At 58.1% G+C, this 27,972-nt stretch overlaps 1 protein-coding gene across 1 annotated transcript; it reads right to left on the bottom strand.

Moving 5' to 3' along the window:
• Nucleotides 1-1,029: 1,029 nt before the first annotated feature.
• ATP8B3 (ATPase phospholipid transporting 8B3) lies at nt 1,030-27,972 on the bottom strand. Its single transcript, XM_074384846.1, is given in 31 exon segments — nt 1,030-1,554; nt 1,557-1,586; nt 1,589-1,735; nt 1,738-2,062; nt 4,402-4,529; nt 4,767-4,905; nt 5,066-5,305; nt 6,945-7,028; nt 8,532-8,755; nt 9,158-9,542; nt 9,697-9,796; nt 10,340-10,415; nt 11,943-12,054; nt 12,166-12,330; nt 13,763-13,875; nt 13,959-14,147; nt 14,616-14,772; nt 14,863-14,891; nt 17,165-17,373; nt 17,462-17,652; nt 18,957-19,045; nt 20,418-20,576; nt 22,747-22,829; nt 23,405-23,475; nt 23,636-23,708; nt 24,110-24,171; nt 24,670-24,768; nt 25,655-25,768; nt 25,966-26,057; nt 26,944-27,005; nt 27,778-27,972. Coding segments are annotated over 31 exon segments (4,488 nt in total). The 5' UTR covers nt 27,870-27,972; the 3' UTR covers nt 1,030-1,105.

Below are 27,972 nucleotides of genomic sequence, written 5' to 3'. Positions count from 1 at the left end.
ACAAAGGGGAGAGAAGCCCTTCTCCACCCTGACCCTCAGACGACAGGTTTAAGGGTTAAAAAAAAAATCTCGTCCTTGTTAACCATTGCTGTGCTGGGTTTGTTGATCTGTTTTTCTTCAATAAATTATTTTCTAGTCACTCACCTGGGTGTGTGTGTTGGCTGCTGGGTGGGGCACGGATGGGGGAGGAGGGGACTCGCCCACCACAGAGCCGGGAAGGGAGGACGGGGTGCAGGGACGAGGGACTTTGCTTCCACCCAGCTCGCTTCTCTCTGCTCCCTGCTCTGAACCTCCATCACCCACAGGGAATGGTTAAGAATCAGAAAGAAAAGCTCGGTGCCTTTGAGTCACCCACGCCCCGAGATGCAGGCCTGAGACACTGCTCATCGCCTTCCGGAGTCTAAGGGGAACGAGGCCCCAGTGAGCCAAGGGGGAATTCCAAGGGGAGAAACCAGGATTTCCCAGTGGAGTGAGAAGCCAGACGGTACCAGAACTGGAGTTAATAAGCTTCCTTGGGAGGGCCCAGCTGTCAGGCAGTAGGGGAGCCACAGCTTTTAATAAGCAACTTTTGGGCCGGGTGTGGTGGCTCACACCTGTAATCCCAACACATTGGGAGACTGAGGCGGGCGGATCACCTGAGGTCAGGAGTTCGAGGCCAGCCTGGCCAACATGGAGAAAACTCCGTCTCTACTAAAAATACGAAAATTAGCCAGGCATGGTGGCGCATGCCTGTAATCCCAGCTACTTGGGAGGCTGAGGCAGGAGGATTGCTTTAACCTGGGAGGTGGAGGTTGCGGTGAGCCGAGATGGCCACATTGCACTCCAGCCTGGCCGACAAGAAGGAAACTCCGTCTCTAAATAAATCATAAAAATAAGCAGCTTCTGAGAACAATGAAGCTTTACCAACGTTATCAACCCCAGGGTGAAGAAAAGCTTTCCCTGCAAATACCCCACTGGGCCACTAGAGGTCAGCGCTTTGACTTTAAAAAACAGGAAGAAGATTCCACCACAAAAGACGTGCAGGGAAAAAGGGAGCCTGAACTGGCGCTGGGGTCAGATGGACCCTGGTTTATTAGAAAAAGAAGAGTGTGTAGAACCCTTGTCTTCAGAGGAAGGCCTCCTGAATGCTGGGGGGGCTTGTATAGGGCAATGACTGCTCCTCTGGGGGCAGCGGTGGCTGCTCCTCGATGGGCACCAGCAGCCGCTCCCCAGACGACGCCGAGCAGGGCTCCACCTACATAGGCTGCTGGCTCATGGATGATTCTTCCCAACTCGGTGGCAGAGTCTCCACCTGAGATTCCTGGGTCTCGTCTGAGAGTGGTGCCATCCCCTCCTTGGGGGTGTGGGGCTCCTTTTGCCAACTCTTCCTGAACGGTGTCAAGGGCCTCAGAAACGCTGACTTGTCCTCCGAGGGCTCTGCCTGGCTCTCCAACGTCAGCTGGCTTGAAAGCCACGACTGGCTCGCCAGAGGTTGTGGCCGGCTCTCGGAAAATGACAGCTGGCTTCTTCTGAGCAACTGTGATTTCTCCTGAAAATAATGTGACCTCTCCTTAGCAGCAACGTCTCAGGAGAAGGTGGCCTCTGCTTGGTGACAGTGGCCTCTCCTGTGCCCTCAGCAGTTGCTCCTGGAAAGATCCAGATAGCCTGTTGGTGCTGGCGAGCAAATTTTTGAGAAGGGCAGGCTGGTTTTCTGAATGAAAAGTGGATAGACTATCCATGGAAAACAATGAGCTAATTGTGGAGGGGGCTGTATTTCCTCGGAGGACACCCTCCCCTGTTGCTGGCACTTCTTCCCCATGGACGATACCTTCCTGAGATGCCAGTGTGACTCCTTTGGACTCAAGGACGCCTCTTCATCACATGGGACTGGGGAATCAGAGGCTACATCATCGCTGACCCCTGGTCCGGTCCGCAGAATTGTGCCCTGAGTGATGAGGTCCGCATATCCCTCGTGGTGGGAGAAAGCGTAGCTGGAACGCCGGGCACGGGACTCCCGGTATAAACGAGGCACAGGCTCCACGGTGAAAACTTCCTCTCTGGGGACCTCCTCCACCTTCTCTTCCTGAAGAGCAAAGGGGAGAGCAGGGGAATCAGACTCCCATGCTTGGCTGATGGCTCTCAGGTGACCTGTCCCCCAGTAGGAGAGGCAGCATTCATAGTCCTTAGCCACTGTTGACTGCTGTGTTCTTCTCTACCCAAGTTGAGCCAACTACAGTCCTCATCGCCCATTGTAGAGTTCTAAGGAGGACTCTGGTCCTTTGCTCTTCAAGACCCACTGATTGGCCTTGCCCTGGAAACTAATCCTGGATCAGCCAATCAGAGTCCTTCCCTGGGTCTTAACTTTGGACCACCCAATCAGAGTCCTTCCCTGGGACTTAACCCTGTATCAGCCAATCAGAGTCCTTCCCTGAGACTTGACTCTGGATCAGCCACCAGGTGCCTTGGCTGCCCTTTGGTGGCAAATCCAGGAGAGGTGAGCGTGGGACAGCCATGTGTCCAGCCTGCACAGTAAAGGTGGCAGGAGCTGAGCAGGAAGAACAGAGGTGGCAGGGCACGTACACCACCCAGGCAATTTTGGGGCCCATCTCGGCTGCAATCTGCTTTTCCACGCATGTTTTGGTTACTTGGGCGATTAAGTACCCCTCCCTTTTTTTGAGGTGGGGTCTTGCTCTGTTGTCCAGACAAGAGTACAGTGGCACAATCATAGCTCACTGAACCCTCACTCTCCCAGGCTCAAGTGAGTCGCCTGCTTTGGCCTCCCAAAGTGCAGGGATTACAGGCATGAGCCACCATGCCTGGCCACCCTCTTGACCATTTTTATGCTTACAGCCCAGCAGCATGAAACACATGCACACATAGGGCAGCCACCACCACCATCATTCCCAGCACCTTTTCATCTTCCCAAATGGAAACTCTGCCCCCAAGAAACACTCTCTCCCCGTCCCCAGCCCCAAGTCTCTGGCACGCCCCATTATACTTTCTGTCTCTGTGAATCTGACGACTCTAGGGACCTCATATAAGTGAATCAACTAATATTTGTCTTTTATGTCTGGCTTCACGCACTGAGAATCACGTGTTCTTTTTTTATCTGTAGAGATGGGGTCTCCCAAATTGCCAGGTTGTTCTTGAACTCCTGGACTCAAGCGATCCTCTTGTCTTGGCCTCCCAAAGCGCTGTGGTTACAGGCTACCACGCTCGGTTGCTCACTTATAATTTTTTGTAGAAACGGGGTCTCACTATGTCACCCTGGCTGGTCTTGGACTCCTGGCCTCCAGCAACCCTCCTGCCTCAGCCTCTCAAAGAGTGCTGGGATTACAGGTGTGAGCCACCACGCCTGGCCTTGGCACCACGCCCTCAAGGCGTGTCCACGCTGGCCTGGGCCAGAGCCTGGCTGCTTCTCCCGGCTGTGTGCGTGCGTGTGGGCCCACCCATCTGTCCGAGCCCCTCCTCTTGCCTGAACCATGTCAAGGCTGTTTCCGCCACCGCAACCCCAACACCTCGATCATTCATGGCAGAATCTGATGGTGTTGGCCAGCACGGTGTGGCTCATGCCTGAAGTTCCAACATGTGAGGAGGCCAAGGCAGGAGGACTGCTTGAACCCGGAGTTTGAGACCAGCCTAGGCAACATAATGACACCCCATCTCTAGAAAAAAAACTAAAAATCTAGCTGGGTGTGGTGGTGCATGCCTGTGGTCTCAGCCACTTGGGAGGCTGAGGTGAGAGGACCATTTGTGCCTGGGAGGTGACGGCTGCAGTGAGCCCTGAGTGTAACACTGCACTCCTACCCGGGTGACAGAGGGAAACCCTACCTCTAAAAAAATTAAGTAAATAAAGACATTACGTCCAGGTATGGGGGCTCGCTCCTGTAATCCCAGCACGTTGGGAGGCCAAAGTAGGTGGATCACTTGTGGTCAGGAGTTCGAGACCAGCCTGGCCAATGTAATGAAACCTCATCTCTACTAAAAATACAAAAAATTAGCCGGGGGTGGTGGCAGGCACCTATAATCCCGGGAGGCTGAGGCAGGGGAATCGCTTGAACCCGGGAGACAGAGGTTGCAGTGAGCTGAGATCGCGCCACTGCACTCCAGCCTGGGCAACAGCGCGAGACCCTGCCTCAAAATACAAAAATAATTAAATAAAAAGCCTGAAGATTCTGGCATCAGCATCAGACCCAGAGTGGCCTTTGGGTGCTCTCTGCTGATGTGTCCGGGGAGTAAGGTCTCCCTTCCCGGGAAACCGGCCCCCAGGGGCACTGGGCGTGTGTTGGGGGCTCTGCCCCAGCCCTGCATCTTGGAGGGCCCAGAGGAGCCTGGACACCTCATGGCCCCTGCGCCCGCCCTGCGTGGCTCCCCCACCAGGGTCCTGGAAGGTGTCAGGTGAGGACCCCAGGCCCACCTCACCTCGGCGCGCGCCTTCCTGAGGGCTTGGAAGATGACTCGGAGGCCCAGGACAGGCAGGGTGTTCAACGACACATTGAGCAGGACCACCAGCAGGATGGACGGGGAGGACAGCACCCTGAGGTCGGCGTCTGGGGAGGGGGTCACAGGGACGCTTGCTCGGGACCTGCTGGGGGATGCCGCCTGCGCTGCCCCCAGCTCCAAGGATGCCCCCAGGCCATGGAGTGTCTTTGCACCTTTGTGCCTGGTCCTAAAGGAGCCCCTTCCCTAGGAGACTTGGCTGGACAGCTGTCAGGGGCACCAGCGACCTCTCCCACGGGGGCCTCCCGCACGGCAACCGCCCGCCCCACTTCCCCGCGGGGGCTCACACAGAAATGGGAAGGTCTTGGGGGCCATTCTGAAGAGCCAGAGGCACTGGGTGGCGGTCGTCATGACGGCGTAGAATCCCAGGCTGAGGAGGATGCTGGCCACGCACAGGGCACTCCAGTACTTGATGATGAGAATGATCTGCACGGGCAGCGTGGGGTCAGCCCGGCCCGGGAGCCTGCAGCCGGACTCCAGCCCCCGGGGTCCAGAAAGCGCGCTGGCAAAGCCCCCAGAGCAGGGTCCCTGGGGAGGAGACCTCGATGGCCAAGTCTGAGGCCCCTGGGGGGGGGACCTTGCCCACCTCCATGGTGACGGACAGCAGGCAGGACAGGGCCACCACGACCGCAAAAGACTGGTGGTCGCTGAAGCTGGCAGGCCCCGCCGTGTCCCAGCTGATCCACAGCGTCACGAAGAAGTTGACCAGAGACACGGCCATGCCGTGGGCGACAGCTTGGAAGAAGACCCAGTAGTTGAAGAGCTCATCCTTCTGCCCCACCACGTACAGCTCCGGCTTCCGCAGGCTCTGCTCCGCACTCACGTCCTGGGGGCAAGGGGAGGCTCCTGGGATTGGGTGGGGGGTGGGGACCCCCAACAGAGGTCGGGACCTCCTCCAGCAGGCCAATCGGGTAGCCATTCTCTGTGTGTGGCTCCTGGAGTTTAACTGAATTAAAGTAAGGCCAGGCACGGTGGCACACACCTGCAATCTCAGCAATTTGGGAGGTCAAGGATTGCTGAAGGCCAGGAGTTCGAGGCCAGCCTGGATGACATAGTCTCTAAAAATATGTCTTTTTTTTTTTTTTTGGAAATGGAGTTTCACTCTGTCACCCAGACTGGAGTGCAATGGCACAGTTTCAGCTCACTACAACCTCCGCCTCCTGGGTTCACGTGATTCTCCTGCCTCAGCCTCCTGAGTAGCTGGAATTACAGGCACCAACCACCACTCCAGGCTCATTTTTATATTTTTAGTAGAGACGGGGTTTCACAATGTTGGCCAGGCTGGTCTCAAACACCTGACCTTGTGATCCACCCGCCTCAGCCTCCCAAAGTGCTGGGATTGCAGGTGTGAGCACCGCCCTGGCCTAAAAAATATTTAAAGCAGCCAGGTGAGGTGATATCCACCTGTGGTCTCATCTACTTGGGAGGCTGAGGCAGGAGGATCACCTAAGCCCAGGAGTGGAGGCTGTCGTGAGCTGTGATCATACCATTGCACTCCAGCTTGGGTGAGAGAATGGGACTGCATCTACAGAATATAATAAAATGAGATGGAAAGAGCTCTGGGGGTGGGTCACGTGGCCACACAAATGCACTGGTCGTGCTGAGGTGCATGCAGAAGTCTGGCTGAGACGGTAGCAGTTTATGTGATCTGTAGCCCACCACAGTTAAAAGACTCTAGCAGGGCCGGGCACGGTGGCTCACCCCTGTAATCCCAGCACTTGGGGAGGCTGAGGCAGGAGAATCACCTGAGGTCATGAGTTTGAGACCAGCCTGGCCAACATGGCAAAACCCTATCTCTACTAAAAATTAAAAAATTGGCCAAGCATGGTGGCTCATGCCTGTAATCCCAGCTACTTGGGAAGCCGAGACAAAAAAATCGCTTGAACCGGGAGGCAGAGGTTGCAGTGAGCTGAGATCGTGCCACTGCACTCCAGCCTGGGCCACAGAGATCCTGTTTGACACACACAAAAAGAAACACTCTAGCAAACGTGAAGTCAGATGTGAAATCCAGCCCTGGGTCGCGCTGGCCACAAGCGTTCCTCGTTGGCCACGTGTAGCTGGTGGCTTCTGTGCTGGGACGCTTCCATCACCCGGGACATCCCCTATGACCCACCCTCCCGTCTCCAGATCACATAGCCAGGGCCTCTTGGGCCTGGGGGGTGATAAACCTAGCAGAGTTGTCTGTTCTGATCCCCTCCCCGCATTGCACGGATGGGTAGACAGAGGCACAGGGCCTCCAGCACAGTGTGGGGGCTCCCACACACAGGAGGAGCTGGGTACCCCACGATGAGCGTGAGCTCCAGTGGGAGCAGCTCAGCAGCAGTGGGCAGGGAGAGGTGCTGGACCGGACCCTCCAAACACCACCCCACGGCCTGAAGGTCTCCCAGGTCCACCCTAGAACCAGGCCTCAGGGAGGAGAGGATGAGCAGAGACCTGGAAGGGAGGCCTGGCCTCACCCTGCTCACCTGCTCAAAAAGCCCAACGTAGAGAATTGGGATGGTGCTGTAGAGGAGGTTGTAGAAGGCCAGGAACCATCCTTCATACAGGGGCTGAGCCACGGAAAAAGGGCAAAGAGAACAAGTCAGCCTTCAGGCGATCAAGGAGCCTGCCAAGCAGGCACCCAGGGAGGGCTCCAGGTGAGGAAGAAAGTTGAGTTACACTCAAGGTTGGAGATGGGACTGGGGTGGGGTAAAGTGCAGCCTGATAAAGGTGGGAAAGATAAAGGGAGGGAGGAAAGCACCATCACATTCCCTCATTACAGCACCTCTGAGCTTTTGTTTTAATTGGATGGCATCAAAAAAGCCATGCAGGCCAGGTGTGGTGGCTCACACCTGTAATCTCAGCACTTTGGGAGGCTGTGGTGGGCAGATCATTTGAGGCCAGAAGTTTGAGACCAGCATGGCCAACATGATGAAACCCCATCTCTACTAAAAATACAAAAATTAGCCAGGCATGGTGGCACGTGCCTGTAATCCTAGCTACTCGGGAGGCTGAGGCAGGAGGATCACTTGAACCCAGGAGGCAGAAGTTGCAGTGAGCTGACATTGTGCCATTGCACTCCAGCCTGGGGGACAGAGGGAGACTCCGTCTTAAAACAAACAAAACTAGAAAGCAATTCCATTTTAAAAATCTAGAAATCTGTAATCCCAGCACTTTGGGAGGCTGAGGCGGGTGGATCACAAGGTCAAGAGATCAAGACTGGCCGGGCGCGGTGGCTGAAGCCTGTAATCCCAGCACTTTGGGAGGCCGAGGCGGGTGGATCACAAGGTCGAGAGATCGAGACCATCCTGGTCAACATGGTGAAACCCCGTGTCTACTAAAAATACAAAAAGTTAGCTGGGCATGGTGGCGCGTGCCTGTAGTCCCAGCTACTCAGGAGGCTGAGGCAGGAGAATTGCTTGAACCCAGGAGGCGGAGGTTGCGGTGAGCCGAGATCGCGCCATTGCACTCCAGCCCGGGTAACAAGAGCGAAACTCCGTCTCAAAAAAAAAAAAAAAAAAAAAATCTAGAAATAAAAAAGTAAAACAAAAGCCAGGCGCTGTGGCTCACACCTGGAATCCCAACACTGTGGGAGGCCGAGGCGGGTGGATCACAAGGTCAGGAGTTCCAGACCAGCCTGACCAACATGGTGAAACCCCATCTCTACTAAAAATAGAAAAATCAGCTGGGCATGGTGGCGCACTTCTGTAATCCCAGCTACTCAGGAGGCTGAGGCAGGAGAATCACTTGAACCCGGGAGACAGAGGCTGCAGTGAGCTGAGATCGCACCACTGCACTCCAGCCTGGGTGACAGAACAAGACTCTGTCTCAAAACAAGGCAAAACAAAACAAATGTCCTGGAAGGTGTTGGGTACAGAGCTAGACAGGGACCGTCACCTCCCTTTACCTGGTCTCTAGGCCTCTACTGATGCAGCCTTGCCATGTGGCCTCAGGCAAGCCCTGCCCACTGAGGGTCCTGGGGTTCTCAGCACACCCAGCAGGGCTCCTGGGGTCTATGGGAGGGGCGTGGCCCCCCAGAAGCCCTGGCCATGGGGCGGCCCGGGCGGGCGCACCTGCGCGGTGAAGCCGTTGTAGAAGGCGAACCAGACCTGCACCATCATGCTGGCCATGGTCTTGTAGAAGAAGTAGCGCAGGAACTTGGAGATGCGCATGTAGGACCAGCGGCCATGCACCAGCAGGAGGCGCTGCAGGAAGCGGAACTGGCCCAGCACGAAGTCGCTGTTCTGAACCGCCTGCATGCCCTCCTGGCCGGCCAGCCCCACGCCCACGTCCGCAGCTGCAGGGCACAGGCAGCTGGTCAGTCTCCAGGACTCCCAGTCCCACCAGTCCCGACCAGCCCCTGTCCACCCAACCCAGGTCCCCACACCATTCTGCCCCCTTAGCGGCTGCCCCCCACCTGCCCCGTGTCCCCCCCAATCCTACCAATGGCCCCATCAGGCACCCCCAACTCACCCCAGGCCCTCCCAGCCCTGCCATCCCCCATCAGCTGCCCCCCAACTCCAGGACCCCTAGGCCTGCCGCTAACCCCATCAGGCACCCCCCACCTGTCCCAGGTACCCCAGCCCCACCATCACCCCACTGGCCACCCCCCACCTGCCCCAGCCCCCCCAGCCTCACCATCCCCCCACTGGCCGCCCCAACTTGCCCCAGGCACCCCAGCCCCACGGCTGCCACTCACTCTTGATCATGTTGACGTCGTTGGCGCCATCCCCGATGGCCAGGGTCACCACCTGGTGGTACTTCTTCACCAGCGCCACGATCAGGGCCTTCTGCTTGGGCGTCACTCGGCAGCAGATGACCGCCTGGCAGTGGGACGCCAGGTCCACAAAGGTGCGCTCCTGTAGCACCTCGGAGCTGCAGCGGACTCGGGAGTCCTGGGACGGCGACGACGGCGGCGGCGGTGGCGGGGCCACCGGGATCCCGAAGCTCCGGAACATCAGGGACAGGCGCCGGGCGTGGAGGAAGTCCCTCCTGGACTGGGCAGGCTCCTGCCACTCCTCGTCTGCGTTCACGTTCTGCACCAGGGCGCGAGGCTCCTTCCGCAGGGACACCAGTAGCTTGTCCTGGCCAGCCAGCGGGGAGGAGGCTATGCCAGGGCCATGGCCTCCAGGCCAGACCGGCCCCACCCGGCCTCGCCAGCAGTCCCCACCCTGAGCATGCAGCTCCTCCAGGCCCCTCCCTGGCACCAGGACCCCCATCCACCCTGGTGACACTCACCAGGAAGTCTCCGTTGATGACCAAGGCCAGGTTGACCCCGGACAGGGACTTCTTGCTGAGAAAGTTGGTGCTGCTGTCCCAGTAGGACTCCAGGATGCGGCTGCAGGTGCAGGCACGGGGGGCCACAGGCCAGGGGAGGGCAGGCTTTCCCCCACTTCCCCCGAGCTCCACTGCCCCTCCCTTCTCCCTCCTCTGTCCCACATCTTCCCCTCCCTCTCCCCTCTCCTCCCTCCACACCCCCCTTCCTCCCACCCTGTCTCTGCCCTTATCCCTCTACTACCCCCTGCCCCTTCCCTCACCCTTACTGCCCCTCCCCTTCCCACCCCTCCCCCCTCCACTGCCCCTCCCTCTCCAACTGCCTACCCCCACCCCTCCCCCATCCCCATCTCTCCCCCTTCCCTCTCCTTCCTCTGCTCCTCCCTCTCCTCTGCCTCTAGCCCGCTCCCTCTACTGTCCCCTTGCTGTCCCCTCCAGTCTCCTTCCACTGCCCACGCCCTGACTCCTTCCTTCTACCCTTCTCTCCCCTCTCAATCCCCCACTTCCCACTTTGCCTTGGGCTCCCCATCCTTTGAGGCATGCACCTGGGTGCCCCTTGTCCTCACCTCCCCACCCCCCTTGCTCACCCCCAACCCCCATTTCTTACGTAATCTCCTTCTCCTCCAGAATGACCATGTTCTCCGACAGCAGCTCGCAGGCGAAGCCGATGTTGACAGCGGTCTCTGCAAACCGGACCCACTCAGTACACCCACGGGCCCTGCACTGCTGCGGGGGCCTCGCCCACTCTGCCCGGTGAACCCAACCCTGACCAATGGCAGCCGCATACCCCATCCCCTGGCCGTCGTGATTGGTTCAGAGAAGGGTTTGTAACCAAGGCTGGCCAATGAGAGCCAGCCCTGAGATTCTGGCTGCAGTTCTGGCTGGTCCTAGACTGCACAGGGATGTGTCTGAGGCCAGGATCATCAGGCACATGGCCTAGTACCCACTGTGCCTTCAGGAACCCACACGATGTCTTAATTTCTTTTTTTTTTTTTTTTTTTTTTTTTGAGATGGAGTTTCACTCTCGTTGCCCAGGCTGGAGTACAATGGTGCAATCTCCACCTCCCAGGTTCAAGCAATTCTCCTGCCTCAGCCTCCTGAGTAGCTGGGCTCACAGGCATGTGCCACCATGCCTCGCTATTTTTTTTTTTTTTTTTTTGAGACGGAGTTTTGCTCTTGTTACCCAGGCTGGAGTGCAATGGTGCGATGTCGGCTCACCGCAACCTCCGCCTCCCGGGTTCAGGCAATTCTCCTGCCTCAGCCTCCTGAGTAGCTGGGATTACAGGCACGCGCCACAATGCCCAGCTAATTTTTTGTATTTTTAGTAGAGACGGGGTTTCACCATGTTGACCAGGATGGTCTCGATCTCTTGACCTCGTGATCCACCCGCCTCGGCCTCCCAAAGTGCTGGGATTACAGGCTTGAGCGCCCGGCCTTTTTTTTTTTTTTTTAAGTAGAGACAGGGTTTCTCTATGTGGACCAGGCTGGTCTCAGACTATGACCTCAGGTGGTCCACCTGCCTTAGCTCCCGAAGTGCTGGGATTATAGGTATGAGCCACCGCGCCCGGCCTTAGTATCTTTTTAAATCAGAAGGGAAAAAACTAAATGTTTTTGCCTGGGCTGGCTGCTGGCCAAGAGAGGCCACCCTGAGAATCACTTTTTTTGTCTTTGTTTTTTGTGGTTTTTTTGAGACAAGGGCTCATTATTTCACCCAGGCTGAAGGGCCGTGGCACAATCACAGCCCACTGAGTCTCCACCTCCTGGGCACAAGCCAACCTCCCACCTTAGCCTCTGGAGTAGCTGAGACCACAGGCACGTGCCACTGCACCCTCTGAGACTTGCAGCATTTTTTTTTTTTTTTTTGAGATGGAGTCTCACTTTCTCACCCAGGCTGGAGTGCAGTGGCACAATCTGGGCTCACTAAAACCTCTGCCTCCTGGTTCAAGCAATTCTCTGCCTCAGCCTCCCAAGTAGCTGAGATGACAAGCGCCCACCACCACACCTGGCCCATTTTTGTATTTTTAGTAGAGATGGTGTTTCACCATGTTGGCCAGGCTGGTTTCGAACTCCTGACCTCAGGTGATCCCCCTGCCTTGGCCTCCCACAGTGCTGGGATGACAAGCGTGAGCCACTGCGCCCCGCCTGGGACTTGGGGGAAGGTTGAAGATCCACGCTGTGGGGTTCAGCCACCCGGAGCCACCAGGACTCACCCTGCTTGTCCCCAGTGAGTACCCATATTTTGATGTTGCTCTTCTTGAGACACTTGATGGTGTCAGGGACGCCATCCTGGAGTCTGTCCTCGATGGCTGTGGCTCCCAGCAGCTGGCCGGGGGCAGGCAGGATGGGGAAGACACTGAGCAGCCGCCCAGCTTCCTGGCAGGGGCAGGAGCATCCCAGGGCCCCCTTGGGTGCCCCCGACACCCACCCACTCACCTTGAGGTTCTGCTCCATTTCACTGTACACCTGCTGCAGGGCCTGTGCCCGGTTCTGCAGCAGGAGGCTGGCCTCCTGGTGGCGTGGCTGCCACTCCTCGTAAATGTCCTCAGCCACCTCCCTGTAGGCCAGGCACAGCGTCCGCAGGGTCTCCTGGGCAAAGGCCTAGGGGGCCAGGCAGGTGGAAGCTGTCACCATTCTGAACCCGACATCCGAGGCTCAGCCCTCCCCAGGCCCCTGCTGGGCTCTGGAGCCTGGAGCCCACCACAAAGAGTCTGCCGCCTCCCCTAACCACGGCAGCCAGAAGGGGCTCAGAAAACTTGTGTAAGGCCGGGCGCGGTGGCTCACGCCTGTAATCCCAGCACCTTGGGAAGCCGAGGCAAGAGGATCACTAGGTCAAGAGATGGACACCATCCTGGATAACACAGTTAAACCCTGTCTCTACTAAAAATACAAAAAATCAGCCGGGTATGGTGGCACGCGCCTGTCATCCCAGCTATTGAAAGGCTCAGGCAGGAGAACTGCTTGAACTCAGGAGGTGGAGGTTGCAGTGAGCAGAGATCCCGACACTGCACTCCAGCCTGGATGACAGAGTGAGACTCTGTCTCGAAAAGAAAAAAAAGAAAAGAAAAAAAGAAAGTGGGGAAGGCGGCCAGGCACGGTGGCTCACGCCTGTAATCCCAGCACTTCGGAAGGCTGAGATGGGTGGATCACTTGAGATCAGGAGTTTGAGAACAGCCTGGCCAACGTAGTGAAACCCCGTCTCTACTAGAAATAGAAGAAACTAGCTGGGCGTGCTTGTATGTGCCTGTAGTCCCAGCTACTTGGGAGGCTGAGGCAGGAGAATCATACGAACCGAAGAGGTGGAGGTTGCAGCAAACCAAGACCATGCCACTGCACTCCAGCCCAGGTGACAGAGCAAGACTGTCTCAAAAACAAAAAAAACAAGACATCCTTTCTTGGGGCGGTACACTTTGGAGTTCAGCTGCCTCCCGCCTGTGTGTGTGTGTGTTGTGTTGGGGAGCGGGTTTTGAGCCGTGCACAACCTACACAACTGTACATAGCCAGCCCAAGTACCTGCAACCATGCAGTTCTCTGCAGTCTCCTCCCTTGCCTCCTGTCCCTACACCACACGCACACGCACAAACACTGCCATACACACACACACACACACAGTCACACACACACCCACACAGTCACACACACACACTCCCACACACCCACTCCCATCCACGGTCCCACACACAAACACTCCCACCCACACAGTCCCAAACACACACACACACTCCCACCCACACAGTCCCACACACACCCCCACACACACTCCCCTCACACACACTCCCACCCACACAGTCACACACACACACACACAGTCACACACACACAGTCCCACACAGTCCCACACTCAAACACACACACTCACACACACACAGTCCCCCACACACACTCCCACCCACACAGTCCCACACAGTCCCACACACACACAGCCCCACACACACAGTCCCACACACACACGCACACACACAGTCCCACACACACACACACACACACTCCCACACACACTCCCACAGCCGTCTTGCTCCCTGCAGGGACTCACAGCCAAGGCCTCCTCCGTGGCGAGCTCCGTGGCCCCTCGCCTGCGCAGGCGTTCGAAGATGACCGTGTCGGCGCCCTTGGTGTAGAGGCCGATGGTGCCCTCTGGCTTTCGGACTGCGGCGGAACAGGCGCTGCTGCCCAGAGGCGCCCCTGCTGCCCACCCCCAGCAGGGGCCCGGGCCTCGCGGCGGGGCTCACCCAGCACCGACATCCGTTTGCGCACGCTGTTGAAGTCCATGATGGCCAGGACCTGGTAGACCCGCTCCTCCCCCAGCTCCATGACAGTGATGCTGTCCTGGGTGCGGGACAGGAAGACGTAGCCGAAGTTCCGCGCCGCGGTGACCAGCGCCTCCTCGTCGGGGGAGGCCGCCTGGTACAACAGCTGGCCTGTGGGGAGGGGGGCTGTTTTGGGGTCCCGTGGTGGAGTCCCACCGCCATCTCCCAGCGCAGGGAGGAGCCCGAAAGGGCTGCGGCTGTGCCGATGGCGGCCTCCCGGCCCGTGCAACCTCTAAGCCCTACACCCGGAGGGAGCGCGTCAGAGGCCTCCCTGCTCAGCAGCAGACTCCTGGGGCTGCACCTGCAGGCCTGGACACCCTTTAGTCCCGATGATGGCGCGGCCGCCCTCCTGCCCCATACTGGGCAAGGTCACCTGGGCTCCAGGCCCGGACGCCCTCCAGGCTCCAGGCGGCGCGTGGGTCACCGGCCTGAGCGCCCCCTAAGCCAGATGAATGGAGCCCTGGAGAATGGACTGGGTGAGCGGTGGGGCTGGGGACACGGCGGTGCCCGGGGCCTGCGCCCCCACAGGGATGGGGAGCTGGAGAGGCGGGCAGGGGTCCGGGGCCCGCGGGCGCTCACCGCAGCTCTCCCGAACCATCACTGTGTGGCAGATGGCCAGCAGGCGCCAGAACTCCCGCACCGCCTCGTCCCGGTTGCTCCGCACCAGCCGCAGCAGGGCTGCGTTGTGGAAGAGCAGCTTCCCGTCCGCAAACTCATTCCAGAGGTAGGGGTTCTCCTGGGGCGGTGGGGGACGGCTGGCTGTGGGCGCTCCTCTCCCCTGCCCCACGCCCCTCACTGTCGCTCGCTGCGGGGTGGACAGGCTCACCTTAGGTCTCCTGGTCTCTGAATCCGGCCCTGGGGAAAGACCCAGCTTCAGGCCCCAGCTCCGCCAGACCCCCAACGTGGGGGTCCCACAGCCCTTGCCCCCCAGTCTCAGGCTTCCAGGGGCTGCTGGATGCAGCCACACAAGCCAGGCCTGCGGCTCCGGAATCCACACCTCAAGCAATCTTGGGGTGAAAGCTGACCTCCGTTTCCACCATCTGCACAAAGTGGGGAACACGGGAGCACCCCGTCCTGTCTCCCAGGGACCTCAGAAGGACAGCCAGAGTTGGGTGCAGCCCTGGCCAAAAAACATGTTTTTTGTGCTCCTTCTGGGGTGAGTTCTTTTTTATTTTTCTTTTTTCTTTTTTTAGGGGGGGTGGAATCTCTTTCTTGTCCCTTAGGCTGGAGTGCAGTGGCGTGATCTCAGCTCACCGCAACCTCCACCTCCTGGGTTCAAGTGATTCTACTGCCTCAGCCTCCTGACTCGCTGGGATTACAGGCGTCCGCCACCACACCTGGCTCATTTTTGTATTTTTAGTAGAGACGGGGTTTCTCCATATTGGTCAGGTTACTCTCCAACTCCTGATCTCAGGTGATCCGCCCGCCTCAGCTTCCCAAAATGCTGGGATTACAGGCGTGAGCCACCATGCCCAGACTTTTTTTTTTTTTTAAAGACAGAGTATCGCTGTCACTCAGGCTGGAGTATAATGACGCAATCTCAGCTTACCGCAACCTCTGCCTCCCGGGTTCAGGCAATTCTCCTTCCTCAGCCTTGTGAGTAGCTGGGGTTATAGCCGTGTGCTACCATGCCTGGCTACTTTTTGTATTTTTGGTAGAAACAGGGTTTCACCATGTTGGCCAGGTTGGTCTCGAACTCCTGACCACAGGTGATCCACCCATCTCAGCCTCCCAAAGTACTGGGATTACAGGCGTGAGCCACCTGATGGGCACCCGCTTTTTTGTTTTTTCTGAGACAGGGTCTCACTGTCACCCAGGCTGGAGTGCAGCAGTGTGATCTCAGCTCACTGCAACCTCCACCTCCCAGGTTCAAGCAATTATCCTGCTTCAGCCTCCCAAGTAGCTGGGACTACAGGTGCACACCACCACGCCCGGCTGATTTTTGTATTTTAAGTAGAAACAGGGTTTCACCATGTTGGCCAGGCTGGTCTTGAGCTCCTGACCTCAAGTGATCTACCCACCTCAGCCTCGGGCCCTTTTTTCTATGGCTGAACCTGAACCGTTTCTTAGGGACTGGTCACTGCATTAAATTATGACCCCGTCAGGTGTTCTGAGATCCTGGTTTAAACCACGTGCCCTGGTTATAAATTAGACCCAGAACTGGCAAACTATACGCCACCTCATCATCAATTTTTATATGGCCTGCAAGCTAAGAATTGTTTTTACATTTTTAAATGGTTAGGGGAAAAAAATGACAAGAATACTATTTTGTGACCTGGGAAATACTAAGAAATTCGAATTTCATCAGCATCCACAAATAAAGGCTTGTGAAATTCAAAAGGAGACTGGTGGCCAGGTGTGGTGGCAGACCTCTGTAACCCCAGGGCTTTGGGAGGCAGAGGCAGGTGGATCGCTTACGCCCAGGAGGTCAAGACCAGCCTGAGCAACACAGGGAGACCCCTCCTCTTTACACAAAATACAAAAATAAGCCAGGTGTGGTGGGGCGCTCCTGTAGTCCCAGCTACTTGGGAGGCTGAAGCGGGAGGATGGCTTGAGCCCAGGAATTCAAGGCTGCATAAGCTATTACCACGCCACCACACTCCAGCCTGGGCGACAGAGCAAGACCTCACCTCAAAAAAAAAAAAAATGGTTTTTAAAAGTTTGGCCGGGGGCGGAGGCTCACACCAGTTATCCCAACATTTTTAACATTTTGAAGGCTGAGGCAGGCGGATCACCTGAGGTCAGGAGTTCGAGACCACCCTGGGTAACATGGTGAAAACCCATCTCTACTCAGAAAAACGAATACAAAAATTAGCCAGGCGGGTGGGGCAGGACTGTAATCCCAGCTATTTGGGAGGCTGAGGCCGGAGACTCGGTTGATCCCAAGAGGCAGAGGTTGCAGTGAGCTGAGATCACACCACTGTACTCTAGCCTCGGTGACAGGGTGAGACTCCCTCTAAGAAAAAGTTTGCTGGCCCCTCCAAAAGCAACCAGGCCATGCAGCTATGGTTCCCTGGTGGAGATGGGTGGGAGTGCTGGGCATGGGGCCAGCCGTGGCTCTGGTCCTGGGGTCCCCGATCCCCTTGGGAGAGTGAGGACCCAGCCCCGAGCTCAGGCACCGCCCATACCGTAGACGTGGCCATTGATGCAGCACTTGTTGAAGGTCAGGACGTTCTGGGTGAGCGTCCCCGTCTTGTCTGAGAAGATGTACTCCACCTGGCCCAGGTGGTCGTTGAGGCTGGTGCTCCGGGCCTTGGCCGGTACGTCCTGCGCCTCGTAGTACATCTTCAGGTCCCAGTTGATGAAGACGCTGTTTCCCAGGTAGATGAACTCGGATCTGCGGGGGCGCACGGGGTCTCGGTCAGCCCCAACTGCTCCCCGTTCCACATCTGAACCCAGGGCGCGGCCGGCCGGCGGGGACTCACATGATGAACATGGCCATCGGGATGGTGACACTGAGCAGGATGAGGAAGCCCCAGAACATGAGGAAGGCGTCTGCGGCCACGCTGCTCCGGTGCAGGGCCGAGACGTAGTAGTGCTTGTCTCTGAATTCTCTGGCCAGGAAACCGGAGCTGAAGGCCAATACCAGGGAGACGAGCACCACGGAGATGAAGATCTGGCAGGCGGGCGAGAAGGGGCGGGGTGGGGGGCGAGACGGGGCAGGGTGGGGGGCGAGACGGGGCGGGGGAGGGGCGAGACAGGGGGAGTGAGATGAGGCGGGTAAGGGGTGAGACGGGGTGGGGGGGGCGAGACGGGGCAGGGAGGAGTGACATGGGGCAGGGGAGGGTGGGGGCCTCCACTCTGCTATTAGGACAGGGTGAATGCAAAGATAAGGCTGGGGCTGGGCGCAGTGGCTCATGCCTGTAATCTCAGCACTTCCGGGAGGCTGAGGCAGGCAGATCACTTGAGATCAGGAGTTCAAGACCAGCCTGGGCAACAAAGTGAGCCCTCATCGCTACAAAAAAATTCACAAATAAGTTTGTCAGGCATGATGGCGCACACCTGTAGTCTCAGCTGCTCAGGAGGCTGAGGCCAGAGGATCCCTTAAGCCCAGGAGGCCGCAGTGAGCTACGATGATGGCACTGCCCTCCATCCTGGGCAATAAAGTGGATTGAAAAGCATTTATTTATTTTTTATTTGTATTTGCTTTTTGAGACAGTCTTGCTCTGTCGCCCAGACTGGAATGCAGTGTCGAAATCTCAGTTCCCTGCAGCCTCCCCCTCCTGGATTCAAGCAATTCTCTTGCCTCAGCCTCCCAAGTAGCTGGTATTACAGGCATGAGCCACCACATCTGGCTAATTTTGATATTTTTAGTAAAGATGGGGTTTCACCATGTTGGCTAGGCTGGTCTTGAACTCCTAACCTCAGGTGATCCGCCCACCTCAGCCTCCCAGTGTGCTGGAATTATGGGCATGAGCCATCTCGCCCAGGCTAAAAAAAAACATTTATATGATAAAACTTTTGTAAAAAATTATTATTATTATTATTATTATTTTGAGACGCATCTCACTCTTGTCACCCAGGCTGAAATGTAGTGGGACAATCCCGGCTCACTGCAACCTCAGCCTCCTGGGTTCAAGCAATTCTCCTGCCTCAGCCTCCCGAGTAGCTGGGATTACAGGTGCCTGCCACCACACCTGACTAATTTTTGTACTTTTAGTAGAGATGGGGTTTCACCATGTTGGCCAGGCTGGTCTTGAACTCCTGACCTCAGGTGATTGGCCCACCTTGGCCTCCCAAAGTGCTGGGATTACAGGCATGAGCCACCACGCCCAGCCAAAAAATTATTTAATGAAAGACTTGCCCACAGGATCAGTCCACACGTTTTGCAGAAGAAGGAAACTGGGGCCTGGAAGGTGACATCCCTGCCCCAGCCCCTCCTCTGTGTTCCTGGGGCAGGGGCACTTGTCGGCAGCTCACCACGACCACCAGCTTGTTCATCATGAGATCTAGCTTGGTTCTCTTCAAATGGATCTTGCCACAGTTCTTCATGATTTTTGTGTCAAAACCTGCAGGGTTTACAAATATGTATCCAACCACCCATCCACTCATCCACCCACCCATCACTCACCCACTCACCCCTCCACCCATCTACCCAGCCCACCACCCATCTACCCACCCCACCACCCATCCACCCATCTACCCACCCCACCACCCATCTACCCATCTACCCACCCCACCACCCATCTACCCATCTACCCACCCCACCACCCATCTACCCACCCCACCACCCACCCACCCATCCACCCATCTACCCACCCCACCACCCATCTACCCACCCCACCACCCATCCACCCGTCTACCCATCTACTCACCCCACCACCCATCCACCCATCTCTACCACCCCACCACCCATCTAACCATCTACCCACCCCACCACCCATCCACCCATCTGCCCATCTACCCACCCCACCACCCATCCACCCATCTGCCCATCTACCCACCCCACCACTCATCCACCCATCTGCCCATCTACCCACCCCACCACCCTCTACCCATCCCCACCACCCATCCACCCATCTACCCACCCCACCACCCATCTACCCATCTACCCATCTACCCACCCCACCACCCATCCACACGTCTACCCACCCCACCACCCATCTACCCGTCTACCCACCCCACCACCCATCCACCCATCTACCCACCCCACCACCCATCTACCCATCTCCACCACCCATCCACCCATCTACCCATCTACCCACCACCCATCCACCCATCTACCCATCTACCCACCACCCATCCACCCATCTACCCATCTACCTACCCCACCACCCATCCACCCATCTACCCATCCCCCCACCACCCATCTATCCACCCCACCACCCATCCACCCATCCACCGACCCCACCATCCACCCACCCATCCATCCACCCATCCACCCACCCACCCATCCACCCACCCATCCACCCACCCATCCACCCATCTACCTCTTCATCCATCCACCCACCCATCCACCCACCTATCCACCCACCCATCCAGCTACCCATCTACTTCTTCATCCATCCACCCATTCACTCATCCATCCATTCATTCGTTCATTCACCCAGCCACCCACCCATCCACCCCCCATCCACCCACCCACTCATCCACCCACCCATTCATCCACCCATTTCACTCACCATCCACCCACCCAGCTACCCATTCATCCATACACCCACCCACCCACATACCATCCATCCATTCGCCCACCCATCCTGGCACCCATCCATCCATCCATCTGCCCACTCATTTATCCATCTATCTGTCTATCCCTCCATGCACTCATCGTCTCAAGAATCCATGCACCCATCTACCCAGCCATCTGTCCACCCATCCCCACATCCATCCACCATGCCCCGTCGGGACAGCTCCTGCTCGAGGACCCTGGAGCGGCCATACCAGCGTAAATGACCAGTCCATAGCAGGTGTCTGTGTTGCGAATCTTGCAGCCTCGGAGGAGGAGGTTGCCAATGTCCAGGGAATATTTATTGTCATTCCATTCCAGGCACCCCACGAAGTGGTGCAGCCGGCTGTTGGGCGCCTCACATGTCACTGTGCCTGTGGCCAGCCAGGTGGTCAGTGAGTCAATGGGCTCAGGCCCCCCTCTCCAGGCTCCCTGCACTGCCCCCCCCCATTGTGAATGTCTGTGAGCTCCATCAGAACAGGTGCCAGCCTCATCTCAGCCATGCTCTGACCGCAGGGCACAGTCCAGCACCTGCACACAGTAGGTGCTCAATAAATGTGTCAAAAGGGAAGAGGAGAAGGAACACCTGCCGGAGGAGCCTCCTCCTGGGTGCCAAAGCCTATCCCCTACCCCCGCCCCGTTCACCAGCACCCTACAACGGCCTCACTTCTGTTGAAGAAAACAGGTTCAGACTACACAGACTGGCCCAGGGCAGCGTTCAGTGAGGGTTAAAATGATAATAGGGCAGGAGGCTGGGACCCCGGAAGGGAGAGGGGCCACAGGGTTCCTGATGGGTCCTCATCTGCCTCCCGGTCACGCCTTAGGGATGGGCAACCTGACTCTGTCCTGATGTAGGAACTGGAGACATCTATGTTGGGAGGGCAGAGGGCAGAGAAGCCACAGGGCAAGCCCACACCCCATGCCTCTTCCTCTGAAAAATGGGTTCATGCTCAGTGACAATGCTGGGCAGGTGTCCGAGGCCAGGCCCACAGAAAGCCTCCTTGCTCACCCAGGAAAAGTGGGAAAGGAAGAGTCACTGCCTGTCTATGATTCTGTGCCCCAGTGGCATTAAATAAAGGAGCCAGCTGGGTGCGGTGGCTCATGCCTGTAATCCCAGCACTTTCAGAGGCCAAGGCAGGTGGATCACCTGAGGTCAGGCATTCGAGACCAAGGCTGACCAACATGGTGAAACTGCATGTCTACTAAAAATACAAAATTAGCCAGGTGGCGGGTGCCTGTGAACCCAGCTAGTCTGCTGGGGAGGCCGAGGCAGGAGAATCACTTGAACTTGGGAGGCAGAGGTTGCAGTGAGCCGAGATTGCACCACTGTACTCCAGCCTGGGCGACAGAGTGAGACTCTGTCTCAAAAAAAAAAAAAAAAAAAGAGGGAGCCTTTGGTCAAGCTGTGGGAAATTTCTCAGGGAAATTAGGAGAGATGGCGGGCACCCTCCACCAGGACTAAGCCTTTCCCCAGATACCACAGGCAGATGGGAAAAACAGGTGTCAGGAGTCTATGGTTCAAGGAAAAGGCTCTGCGTGAGAATCAGTTAGAGCGAGTTGCCTTCACAATAAGACAGGCAGACAAAACAAAATTGTACTCCAGGCTGGGATGCAGCAGAGTAACTGTTTCCACACCACTCGTGAAACACCTCCAGGTGGAAATGAAGAAACAGCCAGGCCGTGAAGTGGGGGCAGCACTCTGTTCCTAGAGGCCTTTCCCACCCCGGGAATTGCCAGCCCACGCAGCACACAGGGCGTTTTCAATGAAACAACTGAAACCTGGGGCCAGACATGGTGGCTCACGCCTGCAATCCCAGAACTTTGGGAGGCTGAGGCAGGTGGATCACCTGAGGTCAGGAGTTCAAGACCAGCCTGGCCAACATGGTGAAACCCCATCTCTACTAAAAATACAAAAAATTAGGCGGACATGGTGGCAGGTGTCTGTAGTCCCAGCTACTTGGGAAGCTAAGGCAGGAGAATCGATTGAACCCCAGAGGCGGAGGCTGCAGTGAGTTGAGGTCGCACTACTGCACTCCAGCCTGGGCAACAAGAGCAAAATTCCATCTCAAAAAAAAAAAAAAAAAAAAAAAAAATCAACAACCAAACGTGACTATGTTATGGGTAAATTTTACACTTAATAGAATGTAGCACTTTCTTGTTGGTTTTGACACAGGGGTCTCACTCTGCTGTCCAGGCTGAGTGCAGTGGTGTGATCACAGCTCACTACAGCCTTAGCCTCCCTGGGCTCCAGCGAGCCTCCCACCTCGACCTCCCAAGTAGCTGGCACCACAGGAGCGTGCTACCATGCCCAGCTAATTGTTTCACTGTTTATAGAGCTGGGGTCTTGCTATGTTGCCCAGGCTGGCCTTGAATTCCTGGGCTCAAGTGATTCTCCTGCCTCAGCCTTCCAAAGTGCTGAGATTCCAGGCATGAGCCACCATGTCTGGCCAGCACATTTTTTTAAAGCAACAACAACAATAACGACAATGAAATACCCCAACTTTTCCAGATTTGAGGGACAGGACTCCGCTCAATGCCTCTCACCTTGAAAGGACGCCATATTCCTCACGGTGGTCAGTTCCTGGTGAGTGACCGTCAGGGCCTGTCTGAACTTCAAGTTGGTCTCCCTGGTGGGAGGAAGGGAGGGAGGGGAAAAAGGAGGTGATGGAGGCTTCGAGAAGCCCCCAGGCCCCTTCTGGAGTCACTCAAACATTTCCGCTGAGCACCTACTGTTTGCCAGCTGCCGGCCAGATGGCTGAGGCCCAGAGAGGGAGAAGGCCTTGCCCAAGGCCACACAGCACATTTGCCGAGGACTGAGGCCAGGGCCTAGGGCGTCCTGCCCTTGGGCACACAATGGGGTCTGCAGCAGTGAAAGCCTGGGGAGGGTGGGCTTCTTCCCCTGGACTCCTCCCTCTACCCCTGCTGGCTGGAAACGCACCCTCGGCGCCTGGCAGCACCTATGCCCACATACTGAGTGACTGAGGGTGACTGACCAATCACTGAGTCAGCTTGGCTTGCCGCCTCCTTGGTGACAGGGGAAGGGGGCACCTCCAGGCCCTACGCTTCCCCCGGTCCCCAGCGATGCCACAGCTCCTCATCCGTCAATGTCCCCATCCCCCACGGGTCCCCAGAAATGCCACAGCTCCTCACCTGTCAATGTCCCCACCCCCCTGGGGTCCCCAGCGATGCCACAGCTCCTCACCCGTCAATGTCCACTGTCTCCACATAGCAGAGGCTGCTGGGCTCCGTGCTGGCCAGCAAGAGCATATCGGCCTGGGGGTGGGGAAGGCGAGGTGGGGTGCGGTGGGGGTAAGAGGGGTGGGGGGCGGCATTGCAGGAAGGGATACAAGACACGTGGGGGGCTTGGAGCCCTCCCCACCCTGAGAGGGGCACTCTGTGGGGGGTTCGGGGACCCCAGGGACACCCAGCTCACCGGGACGATGCTGTCCTTGTGGAGACAGACCACATCCCCCACGCACAGGTCCTTCCACTTCTTCCACGTGAAGCTGCGGGGACAGGGCGCGGTGGACTCTCTCCCACTGAGCAGAGGCTGTTGCCCCGACTCCTAGGATGCCTTCCCCGACCTCCCACCCTGCTCCCCTCGGGGGCTGCGCTCCCACCCAGGGACCTCCAGGGCCCTTGTCCCCACGTCCTCTTCAGATGTTCCCTGTCCTCCCATCGCCCGCAGCTCTGCAAGCGTTTGGCATCTGGGTCTCAGCCTCTGTCCCCATCCCGGGCAGGTGCCTGATCAATGCAGGCCCGTTCCTGGGGGACTCAACCAGCCAGGAGGTTGGGGGCATGGAAGGTGACAAACCCCCTAGCCAAGCACCCCGCCCTGCCAAGACACTGGCCCTACTGGGCCGGAGCCCCGGTGTCCGCTAGGTCCCCATCGGCAGCCCAGCCTCACCTCTTCCCCATCAGAATCTGGCAGGGCCTGTTGTTGATGGCTCTGTCACTCCTGTGTCTCCCCTGGGCCAGGAGGGAAAGGATCAGAGAGACCATCCAGCCTCTCCCGCCCCCGCCCAGGCCGCTGCCACGTTGCTGCCCAGGAGCGCCCGCCCGCAACACAGGGTCCCTGTCTGCCCGCCCCACGCCTTACTGTATCTGCTCGGGGATCCCTGGTCGTGCAGGCCACTGGACCCACTGCCGTCGGCAGGCAGAAGACAGGCGTGTTGCCCACCACCCATTGTGCCTGCCAGACCAGACCACCACCCACCAAAGCTCAGCAGCCCCAAAGCCACACAGCCGGCGGAGCCCAGGCCACCAGCGGCACCTGCCCAGTGTGGGTGCTGGCAGACAAGGACGATGCAGCCCCGACAACCCCGGCTCCCCAGGCCCACGTTCCCCTGAAGCTCCGGGAAGCCCAGGCCTCCTCCCACTCTCACCCAGGGCTCAAGGGACCCCACCCCGCCCCCGGCCCCCACCCCACCCCCGGACCCCAGCCAGCCGCATCCCCACAGCACTCACAATGTCGTCCGCCAGGTCCCGGGCGGCACGGATGGAGAGGAGGCAGAGCATGGGAGCGAAGAGTGAAAACCAGGGGAGCGTGGAGATGTCGGGAATGGCCTGATGCGGGGGGAGCCACGGGGAGGGGTCACACGGGCCAACCCAGCCCGGCGTTCAACACCGTGCTGGCCACTTCAGCCGGGGAGCAGCCATCTCCCACACCCCAGCCGTCGGGACAACCCCCCTGGCACCCCACCACCTGCCTGAAAGGTCTCCCACACGCCTCCTCGTCTCCCCAGCAAACTCTCCTCCAGTCCAAGCCCAGCTCCCTTGTTGCCTCCTCCAGGGAGCCCTCCCCAGCCCCAAGCTTGGCTCTCACTGCTCTCCTCCCTCCTGTGTCCCTGCTTCCCCAGGTCACCCTGCAGGGGTGAGCTCCACCATCCCCCATCCTGGTGCCCCAGCCAGTGGCCCACAGTAGGTGCTCCATTAATGCCAAATGATTTGATGGATAGAAGGAGAACTCTCTCTCTCTTTATACAGAACAGAAATGAGATGTTGAGTGGGGGTGGGTGCTCTGAAACAGCCCCACGCTGGCCTGGGAAGCAGCTCTGTGGGTCCAGGTCGGAGCACATGCTCTGGGCCCCTCCTTCCCCCTTGCTTCTGAGGTCAGCTCAGAGCGCAGGGGCCAGGGGAGCCGTGTGGCCGAGGCCATCCAGGCTGGGGAACAGCCGTGCCTCCCGACACCCTGCCCTGCCCAGCAGGAACCCACGGGGTGCAGAGAGGGTACTGTGCTTGGACCTGGAAGGTCCCTCCATCCACCCTTGTCATTCAGCGTGTATTGAGTGCCTCTTGTATGCCAGGGCCTGGGCAGGGCAGTGGGGACTCAGTAATGACGGTCCCAGTCTGTTGTGGGGAGCGGGGCATGAACCCAGCCGTCACACAGACAAATACATTGATGCTGCCAGGTGGCCAGGGAGGGCTTCCTGGAGGAGGCTGCAGGCCTCACCTGCAGGATGATGATGAGGAGGAAGTACAGGTTGGACAGGTGGTGGAACTGCTCGTACAGGGTCAGTGGCAGGAACGAGAAGCAGTTGTACTTGGCTGTGCGGATGACGTTGGTCTGGAAGGAGAGCGCCGGCCGCCTGATATGGGGGTGCTGCCTGGGCCAGGGGAGGGGGGTGCCCAGCAGGTGGCAGGATACAAACACAAGCAGAGGCAGCACTCAGGAGGTGCAAAAAAGAGATTCCCCAGGGGGCCCAGGGCAGCTCCGCAGGGGGGGGCAGGGGAGGCGCGGGCGGCACGGGAGGGGCCCCCCACCTTGTGCTTCTTCCTCCGCCAGCACAGGAACACCGTCTCCTTGAGCTGCGAGTTGTAGGCGCGGTTGTTGGCCTGCACCTCCCAGGTGAATGCTGCAGCGAGGGCAGAGCCGGGCGTCCGTCGCAGGCCCAGGACAGACATCCCTAACGAGGGCTAATGGGGCCCAAAGGACCCAGGCACTGGGAGGCCGAGATGTCGGAGCCCGGAAACAAACAGACCTAGGGGCTACCAGACCCCTCCATAGGTGCCAGCAGCACAAGCGGATTCTGAGAGCGGCCACCCACACCGCCCCCGGCCACCCCCGTCACCATGGGCCAATCCTGAGCCTCAGAGAACAGACCCCGGGAGACGCTTTCAGGCCCCTACATTTTACAGAGGGGTAAACTGAGGGTCAGTGATGGGTTCTCCGAGGCCACACGTCCAGCCGGCAGCCCAGGTCATTCTGGGCATGCAGCCCCCAAATCCTGAGCCAGATCCCCCAAGCCCCGTCGATACTAGGGTTGGAGACTACTGGTAAGCAAATGAGAATCCTAGGCAAGGCCTGCCGTGCAGGACTGGGGTGTGGGGGTGGACTCCCCAGCCCTGTCAGCCTCAGCCCTGCACTTTTTTTTTTTTTTTTTTTTTTTTTTTTGAGACAGAGTCTTGCTCTGTCACCTAAACTCGAGTACAAGGTACGCTCTTGGCTCACTGCAACCTCCACCTCCTGGGTCCAAGCAATTCTTCTGCCTCAGCCTCCCTAGAGGCTGAGATTACAGGCACCTGTCACCACACCTGGCTAATAAAAATTACTTTTAGTGCTTTTAGTACAGATGGGGTTTCACTGTGTTGGCCAGGCTGCTCTTGAACCCCTGACCTCAGGTGATCCGCCCACCTCAGCCTCCCAAAGTGCTGGGATTACAGGCGTGAGCCACGGAGCCTGGCCAGCCCTGCACTCTGCAGTCCCTCCCACCTGCACCCCCCTGCCCCCAGGATCAGCACCTGAGTCCTTGTCCTCATCTTGGAGTTCTTCTCTCTGGCTGAGGCTGCTCATGCTGGTGGGGCTGTGGGAGAGAGAGAGAGGGACCCCGGGTCACAGCAGTGGCCCCTGCACTCACTTGGCCTTCAAGGAGCTCATGGCCTAGGAGCTGTCTCAAATACTAACTCCCACACCCATCTGCAGCCTCCCCTGTCTCTGAAGGTCCAGCCATTGGCTATGTGTCCTGCCTTGGATACTCTGAGACTCAGGGGACCCCATGATGACCCCCAAACCTGCAGCAGCCCCATCTGCCAGTGTCCCCTGCCAGCCACCCCTGGTCACCTCCCGCCGGTACAGCCTAGGAAGACTCCTGCGGCCATAATGGCCTCGGGCCGCTGCTCCCCACACCTCCCCTTCCCTGGAGGCACTGCCCTCACCTCCTCCTGCTTTCGCTATGCCCTCCTGCCCACTCCGCCATAGCGACAGGTAAGGGGCTCAGTCATTTGTTGACTGACTGAATGGGACCCCGGGGCTAGATGTTGTATCGCAAAGCACAGCATGGGGGTCAGGCATGGCCACCCTGCTCCACCCTTGGCTGGGAAGCAAACCCTGATGGGGGCAAATGGAGGCAGATAGGAGATCCTCCGAAGATCCTGGAATCTTCCCCACTAGCGGGTTCAGGAATGTGGGTCTGGCTCTCTGGCTCTGCACCGGGGGCTGGGGTTTGGCCCCCTGTGAGGCTGGCAACCCCCCCCAGATGGCAGGAATTGGCCCCCCACCTGCCAGCTCTCTAGCTTCGCCCTCCCCGCCAAGCCCCTGCCCCTGCTGTTCCAGCCGCCAGGTGCAGCCTTTTTCACCTTTCCGGTGGTCTCCAGGCATGCTTCCCAGCCCGGCCAGGCGGGGCCCTGCGCTTTCTTTGGGATGCCCCTCTGCCTGGGGCGTCCCCCATCCCAGCTCCGATGACCTTCTCACCTCCGCGGATGCCAGCAGGACCTGAGCCTTCCTGAGTCACGTCTGAGTCACCCGTGTCCCCAGGGCCTGGTGGGGCAATG

The sequence above is a fragment of the Saimiri boliviensis genome, chromosome 14 (assembly GCF_048565385.1).
Source record: "Saimiri boliviensis isolate mSaiBol1 chromosome 14, mSaiBol1.pri, whole genome shotgun sequence".
In the NCBI taxonomy this organism is placed as follows: domain Eukaryota; kingdom Metazoa; phylum Chordata; class Mammalia; order Primates; family Cebidae; genus Saimiri; species Saimiri boliviensis.
The sequence above is the reverse complement of the archived record's forward strand: the minus strand, read 5'-3'. Positions and strand labels throughout refer to the sequence as shown.